We start from the raw sequence: 19,221 nt of genomic DNA on the forward strand, positions 1-19,221 counted from the left end.
TAAGATGAACAATTTAAGACATTCACAAACTTCTGCAACTGCAAGGCGACTAAAACACTTGTTGAATATTTTACAAAATGACAAACATGAATGGAAAATAAAGACTTTATTTTTTAATAGAATAAAACACAAACTTTAAATGTCATTAAACTCGGTTAACAGCATCGTGTGTTTGATATCTTGTATGAATCTGCAAATTTCATAATCAAATATCAATTGCTTTCTGCAGAGAAAACTTCTGATTCATAAAATTAGATGTCAGTATATAAAAATGATTAATTCATATATATATAATATATACATTTTAATATATATGAAACAGGTTTCTACTCACAGCGTTCTCCATGGCTCAGCGTTGCTGTGTTTCCTCTCTGCAGCGGAGACGTTCGTCTCTGACACCCAATTAGTCTGTTTCTGCTGCTGCACCTCCTCCACCTGAATTAGTCATCAGTGTGTTTGTGAGTGTGTGTTGTGTGTGTGTTTGTGTGTGTGTTTGTGTGTGTGTCTCTCTACAGCGGAAAGAAAAAACAACCGTCTCACTTAAAAAGTCCTAAAGTCTCCATAAGGTCCCACATTGACGATTTTTAGTCAAGAAAGATGCAATGATATTTATTTTCCTCAATGTTTATTAGTTTTCATTTCACATAACGAAGAGCATTCAGGATTCAGTCTTGTTCATAGAAAAGATTCATTATTGAATTAAATACCAGTTTCACACTTTAGAAATGACGACGTACATTTTTTCTTTTAATAAGTAACTTTAACATCTTGTAAAATTAAAGTCAAATTAAAGTCAAACAAAACCTCAGGGTTTTGTTGTTTAAGACAAAATTACAAATAAACAGTTGAAGTACGAACACACAATCTTTTCTTCAGAATTCTTGGTTAGGATTTGGAAATAATCCCAGATTTCTTCCACATGAATGTAAATCTTGTTCCAGCAGAGATCGGTACTTTACAGTAAACACACTTTATCAATAAGAATAACTAAAACACTGAACAGCAAACTAATTCATTCGCGGCACTTTTCAAGCTGAGCAACGCCTCGTCACAGTTTGCATGTCGACTGAACACAACGCTCATGCTCCCCTGGTCTGCTTGGACAGGAAGTTAAACTCACAAAAAACAAGATTTGAGAAAAGTCAGAAAAATAAAGGAAATTCAGGTTTGGAATTATTGTTTTAATTAAGGAGAAAATGAAGCCAACGTCATCGTGAATTTAAGGTCTGACCAGTGACATCTCATTGAAGGGGATGTTAATGAAGTGAATATATAAATATGAATATACATAAACATATGGATGTAGTATATTTAAACACTTTCTCAGAAAGAGGAAAAGAAAAGAGAATAAAAGAGGAAATAAAGAACATAAAAGGAGATAATGTGTTTTCTGATCTGAAAACAAATTACAATTTCGCAGAACAATCTATCAGCAAAAGTGACGAGTATCACGATAAAGTTTAATTTGCAGGTTTAAAAAACATAAAAGCTGACGATTTTCTTCTTTGCGTGAGAACAGCAAAGATTTCAAATATTTGCACTTAATATGTTAATATCCTGTTGTTGTTTGTCTTCAAGCGTCCGTGCAGCGTCTATAGAAGTGGAAGTGGTAGTCGGTGAACAGCGCCCCCGCGTAGTGGTGGTCGGTACTGCAGTTAGCTTGACCCTGAGAGGAGAGACATGCAGAAGCACTTTTTACTACGTACATTAATACAGTAAATACTTCAAGATGAAGGCTGCTGAGTGTCTGCAGATACATATTAAATACTTATATATTTATTGGGGACTAGTTTTAGCGGTGGAAGAAAAAGTCAGGCTATGATACACACAATACTTGTAAGATTCACTATATTTACTCGTCTATACTACATAAATAAATAACAGAGGGCAAAACTTCTGATTTAAAATTTAACGAGAAAAACTCAAAACGAGTAAGTGGTTTTCTTCTGATTTGTCCCGATTCATGAGCAACGTCTCTTCAGAGTCCAGATGCCGATGATAATATGGAGGATTTCCTGATTGATGAACCCAAATCTGAAGTAAAATGTGATTCATCCACTGCAGACGTAGTCGCGTCTGTTTTTAAGCTTTTCTTCTCGTAAATTTGTATGACTTATTTGAAAGTTTTTTCTCAGATGGTTACCTTCCACTCGCCACCGTAATTTATAGTTTTTTTTTTTACCTGCAATAGTGTTAATATGCCATCATAGATCTGTTAATCGTAAATATTCATGCTCTACATTATTGCACTCTGTTTATTGTTAAATGTTTATTGTTAAATGTTAAATTGTATGCACCTCTTGGACAAATTCCTTGTATGTGAAAACATACATGGCATTCTGATTCTAATAATAAAATAATAATAATAAAACAAAAAGTAATAATAAAAGGGGTCTTGTGCTTCGTGAAAGGAGGACAGGAAATACAGATAAAAAGCTCCGTTTCTTACGGCCACTGTGGAGCGAAAGTGATAGGAGCTGTGATGAAGACGAGCGACGTGAAGAGGCCATTCATGTTCTCCCTGCAGAAACACACACAGACAAACACACACACACTCCATGTTTACTCCGTTTTCAATTAAAAAAACATGTCACATCGATATTTTATGTCATCTTTGGATTTAAAACACTATTTCATTTCCAGAAAATCCTGAATGAATGTTATAAAACAGCTAAAGAATATTTTCATGTTGAATGAACCTGTTTATTATTGTTTATTTGGATCTTTTGGTGCACATAACATCCTGTGGGACTAATGTCAGAGGAGCAGTGATTAGCACGCCGTTGTCCACGCGTCCATTATTCATCCGTGTTTATCCCACGCTGCATTATTCACTGGGATGTAACTGAGTTAGTGGACCGGAGCCTCAGTGACCCCAAAACCAACTTGTGCTCACGGAAGTCGATCCAAGCAAGTACACAAATAATTTTCCATCACAGGCACTGATGTGCTGCTCCCTTACAGGCAGAACATATTCATTTAATTGTTCATAAAACACATACAAGTGTGGGTTGAAACCTTGTTTTTATACCATATGTTATAGATAGTGATTAAAATCACCTTTTTCTTAAACTTCTCAAATGCAAACTAAACCTGGAGAAGCAGCGTTCTGTTTTTATGCTCCACATATCTGGATAAACGTTCAGTTATTATTATTTTAAATCAGTGCTTTAAACTTTTACTGAGAGTTACTGAGAGCTTTAATGTGATAAGCTTCCTCGTCAGTAGGATCAGAAACAAGGTACAAAGGTAATAAACTGACAAAATAAAATACATGAAAAAAGCTGTGAAAGCTCAGAATGTAATCAATGAATCAACCAATCAACAGCTCACGTTGACCAATGAGCTTCACCTGAGTGTTTGATGGGTATCGGCTCCCAGAGACCGTGTTCATCTCCAGCAGAGCGGAGCAGGAGGCCGACTCATCCAGGCTGCACAGATACACCACCAGCAGCTCTGTGGAACTGCACAGAAACACACACGTACAGTATGAATATATATATATATATATATATATATACATATACCCCAATATATATATATATATACATATATGTATATATGTATATATATATATATATATATATATATATATATATATATATATATATATATATATATATATATATATATATATATATATTCATAATCTGATGTACAACATGTATAACCATAACCCTATGTGAGCAATTGAATTGTATTTGTGGTAGTTTGTATTTGCACTTTCGCAAAAAAAAGTGAGTCGATGGATGCAAACATTAGCAAAGTTATGATTAATTAAACAATTAACAGTTGCAGTCGGACACATGTTGGACACAATATATACAATCTAATATATCATCATATTGTGGTCTAAATTTCTGTTTTCTAGACTAGCTATTGTTAATATTTATACTTACTTCATGAGCAGGGTGACTCTCATGTTGACCGGCACAAACGGGCTGACAGGAACTCTGTAGGTGTATCTACCTGGTCTGAAGGAACCACAGGGGACATGAACCAGCTCACCATTTACACAAGTTATTAACCAACCAACCAACCAACCAACCAACCAACCAACCAACCAACCAACCAACTAACTAACTAACTAACTAACTAACTAACTAACTAACCAACCAACCAACCAACCAACCAACTAACTAACTAACTAACTAACTAACTAACCAACCAACCAACCAACTAACTAACTAACTAACTAACTAACTAACTAACCAACCAACCAACCAACCAACCAACCAACTAACTAACTAACTAACTAACTAACTAACCAACCAACCAACCAACCAACCAACCAACTAACTAACTAACTAACTAACTAACCAACCAACCAACCAACCAACCAACTAACTAACTAACTAACTAACTAACCAACCAACCAACCAACCAACTAACTAACTAACTAACTAACTAACTAACTAACTAACTGACTAACTAACCAACCAACCAACCAACCAACCAACCAACACAAAAACTAACCAACTAACTAACTTAATAAGGAGCTGACTAACTTAATAAGGAGCTAACTAACTAAATAAGGAGCTAACTACATAACTAACTAAATAAGGAGCTAACTACATAACTATTATGTTATTAACTATTAGTTAAGGTGTATTTCTTAACATGCAGGTACTACTGTAGTTATGGTGTATTTCTTACCCACACAGGTACTACTGTAGTTATGGTGTATTTCTTACCCACACAGGTACTACTGTAGTTAAGGTGTATTTCTTACCCACACCCGTCTCTCAGGCAGTATTTACTGTCAATCAGCTGCTGGTTCTCTTTGATCCTGAAGGAATGGATGGTGGTGTTCGTCCCTGAGGAAGATCGCTATTTGAGAAACGTCACATTGTGTGTAAATGTTTTATTAAATGTTGAAAGAGAACACTCACAGTCTCGGGCGTTTTTCAGCTTGTTATTAAGTCGTTCTTTTTCTCTTTCTGCAGGAACACAAACACACCAACGATTTTAGCGTCACGGTACTGACAGATTATAGATCTGTTAATATCTATTTACAGTATTCCTGCATACATTGACGTTTATTTTGACTCATTTCATTGTCCCAATTCTAACACCAGTAGCGTTCACTAATGTTGTTTTCAAGAAATTTATTGTATTTTTGATACTTTGGCAACAAAAAGTCTGAGTCCAAGGATGCAAGGATGAGCAAAGTTATGATTTTTTACAACTGTTGATTTAAAATAACCAAATTGAATTTCCTTTGCTTCCATTCATGTCTACGTTATGGACGAAGGAAGCTGTCGTTACCCTTCAGAACAGACGATTCTTCTCCAGCTGATTGGGTGGCGGTGACGTTGGAGTCGGTGCTGCCCCCTGCAGGTGGCTCGCAGCAGTACACCCGTTCACAGTACAGCAGGTCGCAGAAGTCCACGTCTGGGGGCCAGGGGCCCGGTGGGCTGGTGGGGGTGACTGGTCCAGGGAAGTGGGAGTTAGCTGTTTAAACATTCTATTCATCTACTTTTTAAATTAGCATTGCGGCCAACATATGTGAGGATTTGGATCGTGTGAAACAAATACAAATACTCCATTTAACTCCGGTGCCTCTAAGTTTCAGTGTTGGCAGCGTGAACACAAATGAACGTCCGCGTGTGAAATAACAAACAGTCAGTAGTTATCTCTACATTATCTGACATTACTTTGGACCCTGGCTGGCCTGATCCTCCATGTGAACAGCATCCTGATGGTCATTATTGTTCATTAAAGTGAGCGTAAACAGCGTGTAGGTTACCTGTGCTGCTCCAGGCGGTGCTCTGCAGAGGACCCACACTGCTGCTAGCACACAAAAACAACCCCACACAGAACACAAATTACGTTTAAATAATTACGTTTGATTGTTATTGGTACTTATGGCAACCCCATAAATATCACAGGAAATTTTGAGGCAGCGACTAAACACGCTGAAAGATATTTTCACAGATCGCAGGACGTAGTTTCCTTTACAGTAAAAAATAAAAGGCTTATTCTCTTACCTGTTGTCTTCAATGTCTTTCTCTCTCAAATTGAATAAGTACAGAGCGGTTATAGAGATGACACTGCACACAAACACACACAGCATCATTTAGTTCAATTGTTATTAATCTTTCTCAATGTTACATATTATTTCTATGTATAGACAGGAAGTGACAGCCGGCCTCACCAGAGAGCCATGGTGGCCACCAGGGTGAAGACGCTGGCCTGCAGGACTTTGTGCTGCAGGCAGCGGCTGTACTTCTGACTCCAGCCGGCTTTCTGAACGCTCCCAGTCTTACCGGCGTCGGGGCCCGGCGGCATCGACACACTGCTGTGCTTCCTGGCTTTCCTGTTGGAGGAAACACAAGGATTCCAGCTTTTACTATCATTGCAATGCAACATTGTAATGTAACACTGTAACGCAACACCGTAAAGTAACACAGTATCGTAACACCGGAATGTAACACTGTTAGAAAAATTTACTCGACACCTTGAGGTAAAATCATTGATCAGGACATTTATTCTTCGAAGAAGGAACAGAGTCAGAATCACAACATGATATGTCAATTGCGTATCCTGGACTGCTCCATGAGTGAGCAGAGAGTTACCTCTTAAATACAGTAATAAAACAATCACAGAAGCTCTCATGACGTCTTCAGACTGGCTTACATCGGCATGGTCATGATAACAAGGAACACCACGTTCTTCACACAGAGACATGGAAGCATCCACATCTCAAGACTACCAGAAGGTCACTGTTAAAGCAGACGCATGTTTTAACAGGAGAGGAGGTCACATGAGAAGCCACAAGCCTTTACACATTATATGATTAATAATATAACTGTGAAACAGTACTTGATTAAGAGTAAATAAGTTTTTCTTCTAACAAACACTTTAACATAACACCGTGAAGTAACACCGTAATGTAAAACCTTAATGTAACAATGTAATGTAACACTGTAATGTAAAACCTTAATGTAACAATGCAATGTAACACTGTAATGTAAAACCTTAATGTAACAATGTAATGTAACACTGTAATGTAAAACCTTAATGTAACAATGCAATGTAACAATGTAATGTAAAACCGTAATGCAACAATGTATAGTAACACTGTAATGTAACACTGTAATGTAAAACCGTAATGTAACAATGTAGCGCAAAACCGTAATGTAACACAGTAACGTAACACTGTAATGTAACACTTTAACATAACACCGTGAAGTAACACGTAACGTAAAACCTTAATGTAACAATGTAACGTAACACTGTATGGTCACATTATAACGTAACACCGTAATGTAACACTGTATCTTAACACTGTAACGTAACACTGTATCTTAACACTGCAACGTAACACTGTATCTTAACACTGTAATGTCACATTGTAACGTAACACTGTAACGTAACACTGTAACGTAACACTGTATCGTCACATTATAACGTAACACCGTAATGTAACACTGTATCTTAACACTGTAATGTCACATTGTAATGTAACACTGTAATGTAACACCGTAACTTAACACTGTAACACAACGGGTGCCGCCAAGAAGAATAAAACAGAAACCTTTGAAATTGTAAGTTTAAAAACATTCTGGACCGCAAAAAAAGTCAAACAAACAAACTAACTAACTACAATAAATAAATAACTAAATATTAATATTATTAATTCATTATCAACACTTATAAGATCAAAGCTCCATTAATCTCAGGCTGTGACCTTGACCAGAGTTCAACAACCTCGTGTCCTTAGATCTGCCTCGTGGAATTATGACCCAGTTATTTATTGCCTAAATTCCCCACAATGCCTTTCAACCAGAAACAGACCATGGTAAAAACAGACGTTTTGTGACGCTTCACAACTTAATCTTTTCTTTTCGCTGAACTTAGTTCTTGTGAGTCTTTTACGGCCGCAGCTCTTCATTCATTCACATAAACGCTCACAGGAGCCTTGAACTGTGATGCACTTATAACACAGTGATGCTGCTGTTATGTAACACACACACACACACACACACACACACACACACACACACACACACACACACACACACACACACACACACACACACACACACACACTTTATCAGCACCTTTTCATGGTGTTGTACATAATAACCTAAACTGCACAAACACATTTGTAAATCAAATATTTGCGATTGTTAGTTGATTGATTTTATGTATAATAACGGATGAACGGATGAATGAATGGATTGATGGATGGATGAATGGATTGATGTATGGATGAATGGATGGATGGATGGATGAATGGGTGGATGAATGGATGGATAGGTGAATGGATGAAGGTACCCGGTGGAGCGCAGGCTGCCCGTCAGGCTCTTCAGCTTTGCCAGTCGGGTGTTCCAGACCTCCAGCTCGTTGATCCGAGTCTCCAGGTTGTCGGTGAGCTTCGACAGCTGCTGCACCGCCCCCACGTTCTCCATGAAGATCTGCTCCTGGAGAAGGAGGAGGAAGAGGAGGAGGAGGAGGAGGAAGAGGAGGAGGAGGAGGAGAAGGAGGAGAAGGAGGAGGAGGAAGAGGAGGAAGAGGAGAAGGAAGGAATACAGTTTCAACAATTTTTGTGAGATTCTGTTCTGCTGGAACAGATAATTCTTCATTTTAACTTTAGGTTTGGTAGCATGCTTGTTGCAAAGGCTCATGGGAGATGTAGTTGTTCGGAGGTAGCAAATAAACTTGTATCTTTCGGTCACAGCCTTTTATCTGACAACACGGACCGAAAGCACCCAAATATTTAGATTTTATACCAAGAAAATACACGAGGCCTCAATTAAACGATTGGTTGGTGGACGGAAAATCATTGATTATTAATTATTAAACTTTTGATAGTGAAAGTAATTTATCTTCTGCTTTCATACGGTTGTAAACTAAATATATTTTGGTTCTGGACTGTTGGACAGAAAAAATTCATTTTGAAAAAAAAAAGACATTTTGAAGACTCTTTTACTAATTTCTGACATTTAATATATTAAAAAATGAATTGATGCAAATAAATAATGGATGAAACAACATGAGGGGTCACATCTCTGTCAAACACAACCGAGTGAGGAGGAAGAGGAAGAAGAGGAGGAAGAGGAGGAGATTACTTTGTCCACCATGAGGAAGTGAGGAATCTTCTCTCCGTCAGAACAGGAAACGTCTCCGACCTCCGTCACCGCCGACGGCAGCAGCTCCTTCACCTCCTGAGCGATGATCCCTGGAACACAATCAGAGAGCCTCACTCTCACCTGGCAGAGAATCAACCTCCCGCCTCTCGCCTCTTGCCTCTCGCCTCTCGCCTCCTGTCTCTCGCCTCTCGCCTCCTGTCTCTCGCCTCTCGCCTCTCGCCTCCTGTTTCTCGCCTCTCGCCTCTCGCCTCCTGTCTCTCGCCTCTCGCCTCCTGTTTCTCGCCTCTCGCCTCCTGTCTCTCGCCTCTCGCCTCTCGCCTCCTGTTTCTCGCCTCTCGCCTCCTGTCTCTCGCCTCTCGCCTCCTGTCTCTCGCCTCTCGCCTCCTGTCTCTCGCCTCTCGCCTCTCGCCTCCTGTTTCTCGCCTCTCGCCTATTGTCTCTCGCCTCTCGCCTCTCGCCTCCTGTCTCTCGCCTCTCGCCTCTCGCCTCTCGCCTCCTGTCTCTCGCCTCTCGCCTCTCGCCTCCTGTCTCTCGCCTCTCGCCTCCTGTCTCTCGCCTCTCGCCTCCTGTCTCTCGCCTCTCGCCTCTCGCCTCTCGCCTCCTGTCTCTCGCCTCTCGCCTCCTGTCTCTCGCCTCTCGCCTCTCGCCTCCTGTCTCTCGCCTCTCGCCTCCTGTCTCTCGCCTCTCGCCTCTCGCCTCCTGTTTCTCGCCTCTCGCCTCCTGTCTCTCGCCTCTCGCCTCTCGCCTCCTGTTTCTCGCCTCTCGCCTTCTGTCTCTCGCCTCTCGCCTCCTGTTTCTCGCCTCTCGCCTCCTGTTTCTCGCCTCTCGCCTCTCGCCTCTCGCCTCCTGTCTCTCGCCTCTCGCCTCTCGCCTCCTGTCTCTCGCCTCTCGCCTCCTGTTTCTCGCCTCTCGCCTCTCGCCTCTCGCCTCTCGCTTCTCGCCTCCTGTCTCTCGCCTCTCGCCTCTCGCCTCTCGCCTCTCGCCTCTCGCTTCTCGCCTCCTGTCTCTCGCCTCTCGCCTCTCGCCTCCTGTCTCTCGCCTCTCGCTTCTCGCCTCCTGTCTCTCGCCTCTCGCCTCCTGTCTCTCGCCTCTCGCCTCTCGCCTCCTGTCTCTCGCCTCTCGCCTCTCGCCTCTCGCCTCCTGTCTCTCGCCTCTCGCCTCTCGCCTCCTGTCTCTCGCCTCTCGCCTCTCGCCTCCTGTCTCTCGCCTCTCGCCTCCTGTCTCTCGCCTCTCGCCTCTCGCCTCTCGCCTCCTGTCTCTCGCCTCTCGCCTCTCGCCTCTCGCCTCCTGTCTCTCGCCTCCTGTCTCTCGCCTCCTGTCTCTCGCCTCTCGCCTCTCGCCTCTCGCTTCTCGCCTCCTGTCTCTCGCCTCTCGCCTCTCGCCTCTCGCCTCCTGTCTCTCGCCTCTCGCCTCTCGCCTCTCGCCTCTCGCCTCTCGCCTCCTGTCTCTCGCCTCTCGCCTCTCGCCTCTCGCCTCTCGCCTCCTGTCTCTCGCCTCTCGCCTCTCGCCTCTCGCCTCTCGCCTCCTGTCTCTCGCCTCCTGTCTCTCACCTCTCGCCTCTCGCCTCTCGCCTCTCGCCTCTCGCTTCTCGCCTCCTGTCTCTCGCCTCTCGCCTCTCGCCTCCTGTCTCTCGCCTCTCGCCTCTCGCCTCTCGCCTCTCGCCTCCTGTCTCTCGCCTCTCGCCTCTCGCCTCTCGCCTCCTGTCTCTCGCCTCTCGCCTCTCGCCTCTTGCCTCCTGTCTCTCGCCTCTCGCCTCTCGCCTCTCGCCTCCTGTCTCTCGCCTCTCGCCTCTCGCCTCCTGTCTCTCGCCTCTCGCCTCTCGCCTCTCGCCTCTTGCCTCCTGTCTCTCGCCTCTCGCCTCTCGCCTCTCGCCTCCTGTCTCTCGCCTCTCGCCTCTCGCCTCCTGTCTCTCGCCTCTCGCCTCTCGCCTCCTGTCTCTCGCCTCTCGCCTCCTGTCTCTCGCCTCCTGTCTCTCGCCTCTCGCCTCCTGTCTCTCGCCTCCTGTCTCTCGCCTCCTGTCTCTCGCCTCCTGTCTCTCGCCTCTCGCCTCCTGTCTCTCGCCTCTCGCCTCCTGTCTCTCGCCTCCTGTCTCTCGCCTCTCGCCTCCTGTCTCTCGCCTCTCGCCTCCTGTCTCTCGCCTCCTGTCTCTCGCCTCTCGCCTCCTGTCTCTCGCCTCTCGCCTCCTGTCTCTCGCCTCCTGTCTCTCGCCTCCTGTCTCTCGCCTCTCGCCTCCTGCCTCTCGCCTCTCGCCTCCTGTGTCTCGCCTCTCGCCTCTCGCCTCTCGCCTCCTGTCTCTCGCCTCCCTGCAGTGTCAAGGTGATGAAGTGTTTCTGCCTCACCTGTCTGGTGGGTGTGGTCTATCCCCATGGTGGAGGCGAACTCTGGTTTATAATCAAACTCCACTATCCTCATCTGAGTGATCCTCTTCAGCTGCTGCTCAGAGTCCACCTGGAGAAAAAACATGCGTTACGAAAGTCTCCAGAGAAAAGGAACATTTTCCTCCCGTGGGCGGCGCCTCACCTCCTGGATGTTCTCCTTGGCGCGGCGGTCGGACGGCTGCATGACGGCGCCCATCACTTTGACGTTGCCGCAGACGACCAACGCCTCGTCGGGGGAGTCGGTGTTGATGCCCACGCGGCCTTGACAGACCATGGCGTCCTGCAGCGCCCCGCGCTGCCACAGGGCGTCGCCGTCCATCTCGAACTGACCCGGGTTGGAGGCCTGCAGAGGGCAGAGGCTGCAGCTCAGACACCGGACTCAGAGACTCGGCTTCCTCTCCTCACAGATTCACATGAATCTCCGGCATCCTTCCTCCTTCCTCTTGCCTCCTGCCTCCTTCCTCTTGCCTCCTGCCTCCCGCCTCCTGCCTCCTGCCTCCTGCCTCCCGCCTCCTGCCTCCTGCCTCCTGCCTCCCACCTCCGGCCTCCTTCCTCCTTCCTCTTGCCTCCTTCCTCCTTCCTCTTGCCTCCTGCCTCCTGCCTCCTTCCTCTTGCCTCCTGCCTCCCGCCTCCTGCCTCCTGCCTCCTGCCTCCCACCTCCGGCCTCCTTCCTCCTTCCTCTTGCGTCCTGCCTCCTGCCTCCTTCCTCTTGCCTCCTGCCTCCCGCCTCCTGCCTCCTTCCTCTTGCCTCCTGCCTCCCACCTCCGGCCTCCTTCCTCTTTCCTCTTGCGTCCTGCCTCCTGCCTCCTTCCTCTTGCCTCCTGCCTCCTTCCTCTTGCCTCCTGCCTCCCACCTCCGGCCTCCTTCCTCTTGCCTCTTGCCTCTTTCCTCTTGCCTCCTGCCTCCTTCCTCTTGCCTCCTGCCTCCCACCTCCGGCCTCCTTCCTCCTTCCTCTTGCCTCCTGCCTCCTTCCTCCTTCCTCTTGCCTCCTGCCTCCTGCCTCCTGCCTCCTGCCTCCTTCCTCTTGCCTCCTGCCTCCTACCTCCTGCCTTCTGCCACCTGCCTCCCGCTTCTTGCCTCCGGCCTCCTTCCTCCTTTCTCTTGCCTTCTGCCTCCTACCTCCTGCCTCCTGCCTCCTGCCTCCCGCCTCTCGCCTCCTGCCTCCCACCTCCGGCCTCCTTCCTCCTTCCTCTTGTCTCCTTCCTCCTTCCTCTTGCCTCCTGCCTCCTGCCTCCTTCCTCTTGCCTCCTGCCTCCCGCCTCCTGCCTCCTGCCTCCCACCTCCGGCCTCCTTCCTCCTTCCTCTTGCGTCCTGCCTCCTGCCTCCTTCCTCTTGCCTCCTGCCTCCCGCCTCCTGCCTCCTTCCTCTTGCCTCCTGCCTCCTTCCTCTTGCCTCCTGCCTCCTTCCTCTTGCCTCCTGCCTCCTTCCTCTTGCCTCCTGCCTCCCACCTCCGGCCTCCTTCCTCCTTCCTCTTGCCTCTTGCCTCTTTCCTCTTGCCTCCTGCCTCCTTCCTCTTGCCTCCTGCCTCCCACCTCCGGCCTCCTTCCTCCTTCCTCTTGCCTCCTGCCTCCTTCCTCCTTCCTCTTGCCTCCTGCCTCCTGCCTCCTGCCTCCTTCCTCTTGCCTCCTGCCTCCTACCTCCTGCCTTCTGCCTCCGGCCTCCTTCCTCCTTCCTCTTGCCTTCTGCCTCCTGCCTCCTAACTACTGCCTCCTGCCACCTGCCTCCCGCTTCTTGCCTCCGGCCTCCTTCCTCCTTTCTCTTGCCTTCTGCCTCCTACCTCCTGCCTCCTACCTCCTGCCTCCTGCCTCCTGCCTCCTGCCTCCTGCCTCCCGCCTCTCGCCTCCTGCCTCCTACCTCCTGCCTCCTGCCTCCTGCCTCCCGCCTCTCGCCTCCTGCCTCCTGCCTCCTTCCTCTTGCCTCCTGCCTCTTACCTCCTGCCTTCTGCCTCCTACCTCCTGCCTCCTGCCTCCTGCCTCCTACCTCCTTCCTCTTGCCTCCTGCCTCCTACCTACTGCCTCCTGCCACCTGCCTCCTTCCTCTTGCCTCCTGCCTCCTACCTACTGCCTCCTGCCTCCTACCTCCTTCCTCTTGCCTCCTGCCTCCTACCTACTGCCTCCTGCCACCTACCTCCTTCCTCTTGCCTCCTGCCTCCTACCTACTGCCTCCTGCCACCTGCCTCCTTTCTCTTGCCTCCTGCCTCCTACCTACTGCCTCCTGCCTCCTACCTCCTTCCTCTTGCCTCCTGCCTCCTACCTACTGCCTCCTGCCACCTGCCTCCCGCTTCCTGCCTCCGGCCTCCTTCCTCCTTTCTCTTGCCTCCTGCCTTGTAATTTTTGTAAGAGTTTGGGTTGTCCAAAATAAATTGAATTGATTCATAGTTTATCGTTCTCTGGTGCAAAGTCGGTGTTGTTACCCTGACGATGACTCTCTCCGACACCAGCGCTGTGAGGAGGAACGTCTCGGCTCCTCCCACCGCGGCGTACAGACCAACCACCATCTGGAAGTATCTACAAACAGCACACACGATTAAACACAGTTCACTCGCTCGCTCATTCATTCATTCACTCGGGCATGAACACACCTCTGGTCAGGGTTGGGTTTGCCTTTCTTCCTCATGTTGTTGGACGTTGTCTCGCTGAAGTGCAGTCGGCCGAGCGTTACCTTGGTGATTTTGCCGCTGGGCAAACTGACCCTAGTGGAACATAGTTCATCGCTCGTAAAACATTTAAATGCTGATTTGTTAAATGTTTAACACAACGCTGGAACCAAAAGGTTACGGGGAACCTAATAAAGTTCAAAGCTACCGACTGGGATGAATGTATGTTTTGAGAACAGGCTCATCGCTGCCCCTTGTGGTCGATAAAGTAAAAATACAAACGAGTGGTTTGCCAGGATTTACTAGTCCTGGGTGAAAGTCCTGTGTTTGTTTGACCCACCCATTGGAAGGCTGTCTCTCTTAAGATACTACTTGAGTAGGTCTGAGTGTGTAATAAGGACACAGGTGTGTCCATGAACAAGCTGAGGTATGAGAAACGAGTTGTGTCGGACCGACAAACACTTCCCCAAACTTTATATCGGCACAGGACTGTCTCCCTGAAGTGGACCGCACAATCCCAGACTTCATTAAACCAGGGTATGTCTGAGCTGCCGGTGGCCGTGGTGCATGTAGGGATGCTTCAGTACCTGACGGGGTGGAAGGGCTTCTTGCTGCGGTCGGGCTGAGATTGCTCAATAGTCACCTGGTGGCTCGGAGATTCCAGCTGTGAGGAGTGAGACGTACAGGAATCACGCAGAGGAAATACTGAACAGCTGGTTCAGGTTTCACACAATATTCAGTAGCTTTCCAGTTTCTCGGAGTCTGGTCTCATTGTAGATGTCGATGTGTTTCTAAAGTCTTTCATCTAAAGCTTGAAGGCAAAGTGCGTACTTTTATACTTTGCTGACGAATGTCTTTACGTACCTTGACCCCGAACACTTTAATCTGGAAGTGGTCGACCTTCTGCGGTCCGCCCGGCGCCGTGACGTACGTCGGCTCCGTGGCGACGCCGATGTGAACCGTGACCTGGAAGTGGTTCTTCTTCTGGCAGACGAAGGCCTCGTCAGCTACAGAGTAGTTGAAGCCTTTATCTGTGTCGACGTGGTAGGCAGGAGGAGACCTGGAGACGCAGAAGAAGAAGTTGAAGCTGCTCCTTCGTGCAGGTGCTCGTTGTGAGATCTTCAATTAAAAACCCTGATTCAGCGGCTCCAGACTCACATTGTTTGGTAGCTGCCATCGTAGGAAGCGATCCAATGTTCCGGCCTGTAGTGTTCCCATGTGAGAAGTTGGTAGGATCCCAAACCGCTGACGCCTTGAGTCCCGTCACCTTCACTGCAGGCGGCCTCCAGTCCTGCCGATGGTTCCTCAGATTCAGATCTCCTCCTTTTTTTACTCTCTGGGGAGCTGAAGCAGGAAAAGACAGAAATCAGACCAAACAACCGAGTTTACAACCAGAGTGAACAACCAGTTTATTGCAGAATTGGTTATAAATGTTGCATTCAAGGCCTAACTACGTCCACAATATATCTGTGAACTCAGTTCCCCCTGCTGGAGGGTCCTTGGTCAGTAGCTCATGTCTGGATCCAGAAGCTTTGCTTTGGGGATTCTTTCCAGAGGAACCCAGACTGCTTCTATCAGTGTCAAGCACCTTTTTTATATCACATATTTCTTCAGCCAGCCAAATGGTACAAACTGGCGACGTAGTAAAGATCCACAATACTGCCAGTACTCTGCTTACCAGGTATCAAGCGATGAGGTGGAGCCCAGCAGGTAGGCTGAGGAGGACGTGGGTACGTTTGGGTGCAGACCTGGGACCAGACCTGGGACCAGACCTGGGTCCAGACCTGGGTTCAGACCTGGGACCAGACCTGGGTCCAGACCTGGGTCCAGACCTGGGACCAGGCCTGGACCGGCGCAGGGCGCGGCGTAGCTGCTTGAGGGAGGCGGGGGAGGAGGCGTGGGGGGGGTGTAAACCTGCGGACAGCCCTCTGGACTCAGGTAGTGTGTGTGTTCAGGTGAGTGGTGTGTGTGCGGCTGCAGCGGAGCAGGCGAGGTCCCGGACTTGATGTAAGTGTTCGTGAGGCCCAAAGTGCGGAGCTGATCGTGGGTCAGCAGCTCATGGTGGGCGGGGCCTCGGTCCTTAAAGTGACAGGACGTCGAGGGGGCAGGCCGTTGTGGAGGCTGGATGTTCTGCTGGATGTTCTGCTGGATGTTCTGCTGGTTGGACCAATAGGAAGCCTCGTAGTGGAAGTCTACCAACCAGAGAAGCAGAATTAGTTTTACCCTCTGAGTCAAAACGAGAGACATAAACATGGTCACTCCTTTTTTCACACCAGCAGTTGTACATCTGTAGATTTGTTCGTCGAGTCGTAAAGCAGAGTTAAACAATGAATAAAAGACAAGCTTATTTAATGAAAGCTCCTGTGTCTGAGGCTGTGGCCAGTACCTGGTATCTGTGCAGGTGAACATGCCTCCGAGCTCGAGTCAGGAGGAGACTCAGGGAGCATGCTGGTAAAAACAAACAAACACAGAAACACAGTTTATTACATAATATGTCCTCTCTTTAATATTGTAGAACATAATAACGTAAAACATGAATAACAATATCAGACTTTGCAGGAGCTTTTCTGAGGAGCAAAGTAATGTAAAAGATGTGTTTCCTATGAGCGTGATCATGAGAGTGTGAATCTTACAAGCTGTTGGGGTCCATGTCATTACTGAGGAACCGCTCCAGGATGCTCGTATCCACGGCAACGGAGCTGTCCAACAGACCACGCACATCCTGACCTGCACACACACACACACACACACACACACACACACACACACGGTAATAAATTGCTTTTTTTTTTGCACTTTGGATTTTGGATATATTTTAGCATAAATGTGTCTAAAATTCCAAGTTTTACAGTTACAGTTTTTCTCAAAAGAACTTTCCTCGCGAACAATTATAACTTTCTCAAGGAACCCTGGAACTGTGCTACGGACCAACTAAACCTCCCTGAAAACCGCTGACAACTTTTCCTTGAGGACCACGAGCGACTTTTAACTCCTTCAGAACCCACAGAAGCCTCGAAGGTAAAACTTGGATCATTGGAACCTTGTTCCTTCTCAATGATGAATATTTCTACCTCAATGACTGGTGGAACCACTTCAAAAGGAAACTTGAGTCTTCTTAAGAACCTCTTGACCCTTCCTGGACCGGTAACACCTCCTCCAGAACCTCCAGGACCTAGGACCACTTGCATCTCTTCAAGCGCAAGTGGAACCTGTTTGTTTAGGACCTCTAGATCTACCTGAAGGACCCTTTGGACTTCCTTGAGAACCTCTTCAAGAGGAGCACTTGAAGTGTCTCTGTGACCCCCGGAACCTCTTTTTCAACTACCTGATGAACCACGAGATCCTTCTCAAGGACCCATGGTACCTCTTCATTTAGCACAAGAATCCTTGGCAACCCCTGGAACGATATCTCCTGAAGGATAGAACCTAATCCAGGAGCTGTGTAACCTTATGAAAGACTACTTCACCCTTTTACAAGGACTACTGGAACCCACCCAGAGACAACTAGATCATCTCTTCAGATCCAATACAACCTTTTTTCAAGGAGCCAAGCAAGGACTACAAGAACTTCCTCCTCAAGGATCAATGCATCTGCCTCTACGACCTGCACCACTTCCAGGACCACTTGAATCTCCTTAAGAGCACTTCGTAAGGACCAGTAGAACCTCCTCTAGGTAAACTTTTCAAAGAGCGTCCTCATGTTCACAAGAACCAAGATATCTGCCTCTACGACCTGCACCACTTTTAGGACAAGTTGAATGTACTCAGGACCACGTCAGACCTTCTTTATGAGCAGTAGAACCTAGGATTACTGAAACCGCCATAGGGACCACTTGAACCTCTTCAAGGACCCATGAGACTTCTTTCTACTCATGGACAGCCCTCTTCAAGGACTAAAAGAACCCTTTGAAGGAGCCCATTAAGGTCCACAATAACTACCTGTACATGAAGGCCAACATGAACATCCTCAAGGCCCCTGAAACCACTTCAAGAACCTGCAGGCCACACGGATCCCTCTCGTGACGCTTGGATCTTATTCAGGAACCACAGATTTACTTCAGCAACCTCTAGAACCGTGTTTACCTTCTGAAGGGCTCCTGGAAGCTGAGCTAGCCTCTTTAAAACCCAACATTTCAGACCCATGAGAAGCTGTGCAGGCTTTTCGAACTTCCTTCACGTGACCGGGTCCGTTAGGCGGCATGTACGGGGTGACGTTGTGAGGCGGCTCACCACTGAAGAACTGCTGCAGCGCCTCGTTCTCTCCCAGCACCTGGAGAGGCAGCCGGCCCTCTGCAGGCTCCATGCTGCCCAGCAGGAGGCGCTGCAGCCGGGGAGGGAGGAGCGATCAGGAGGCCCCCTGCTGGAGCTGAGGACAGACAATGTCTTCAATTATGTTCAAATTTAAATACAGAAAAATACAATTTAATATATACTAAATGTATGAATAAATAAATACTTTTTGTATATTTACATTTGATGGCGTTGACGTTGCAACTTTAAAACATAATTAATTTGTTTGCATTGTGTTGCTTCAGGGTGCATTGGGTAAAGAACATACACACTGTGCATATTTAGGCTTCTGTCATTTTAAAGCTACTCAACAGAAATGTTAAGGCTAATTTTGGTTCACAAAGCAGAAGCTACATACATAAAACATAACATTTGGAGATTCTTTAAGGTAAATTGCTGGAAACAATAATTTTTATACTAAAGAGATAAACAATTGTGACTTTGATTTTCTGTGATATGTAACATTAAATTCTGCTTCTGTGTTTCTGTCACTTTAAAACAAGACATTCAACCGAAAATGTACCTTTTATTAAACATGGTTAGTGTTCCCGTATTAATAGAAGGCTACATTAAAAACTGGAATACCATCTGTCTGTAATCCTGTTAGGATTAACCAACATGGACAAACAGATTGTCTTGTGTGTTTCGTTATGTTTCTTAAAGAAATCAACAACAGAAGTGAAACTGACGCGTGAATATTCATCAAGAAGCTGCAGGTTTATTTAAGAGACTGAGGGGAAGAAAACATGCCGAAAAACACAAATTTGATGATTTTATATCGTCACGGTTTCACTATTTTCTGGCTGTTTATTATATAATTGTTATTATAGGAGCCGAGGTTCAGCTTCCAACATTCTAA

General features: G+C 46.8%; 1 protein-coding gene across 1 annotated transcript; it reads right to left on the reverse strand.

Annotated features, from left to right (window-relative positions):
• Positions 1-1,573: 1,573 nt before the first annotated feature.
• On the reverse strand, positions 1,574-18,375 carry myrfl (myelin regulatory factor like; the record flags this gene model as incomplete). Its single annotated transcript, XM_079236381.1, has 23 exons — positions 1,574-1,666; positions 2,450-2,521; positions 3,353-3,464; positions 3,900-3,974; positions 4,733-4,817; positions 4,893-4,940; positions 5,269-5,454; positions 5,750-5,790; positions 5,991-6,053; positions 6,158-6,319; positions 8,284-8,429; positions 9,078-9,187; positions 11,438-11,546; positions 11,619-11,819; positions 13,890-13,983; positions 14,058-14,168; positions 14,660-14,736; positions 14,937-15,132; positions 15,231-15,416; positions 15,751-16,264; positions 16,459-16,520; positions 16,706-16,799; positions 18,303-18,375. The coding sequence occupies 23 exons, from the start codon at positions 18,373-18,375 to the stop codon at positions 1,574-1,576; spliced, it is 2,910 nt and encodes a 969-aa protein (XP_079092507.1).
• Between the last annotated feature and the right edge of the window lie 846 nt (positions 18,376-19,221).

The sequence above is a fragment of the Taurulus bubalis genome (genome assembly GCF_910589615.1).
Source record: "Taurulus bubalis genome assembly, chromosome: 20".
Lineage (NCBI taxonomy): Eukaryota > Metazoa > Chordata > Actinopteri > Perciformes > Cottidae > Taurulus > Taurulus bubalis.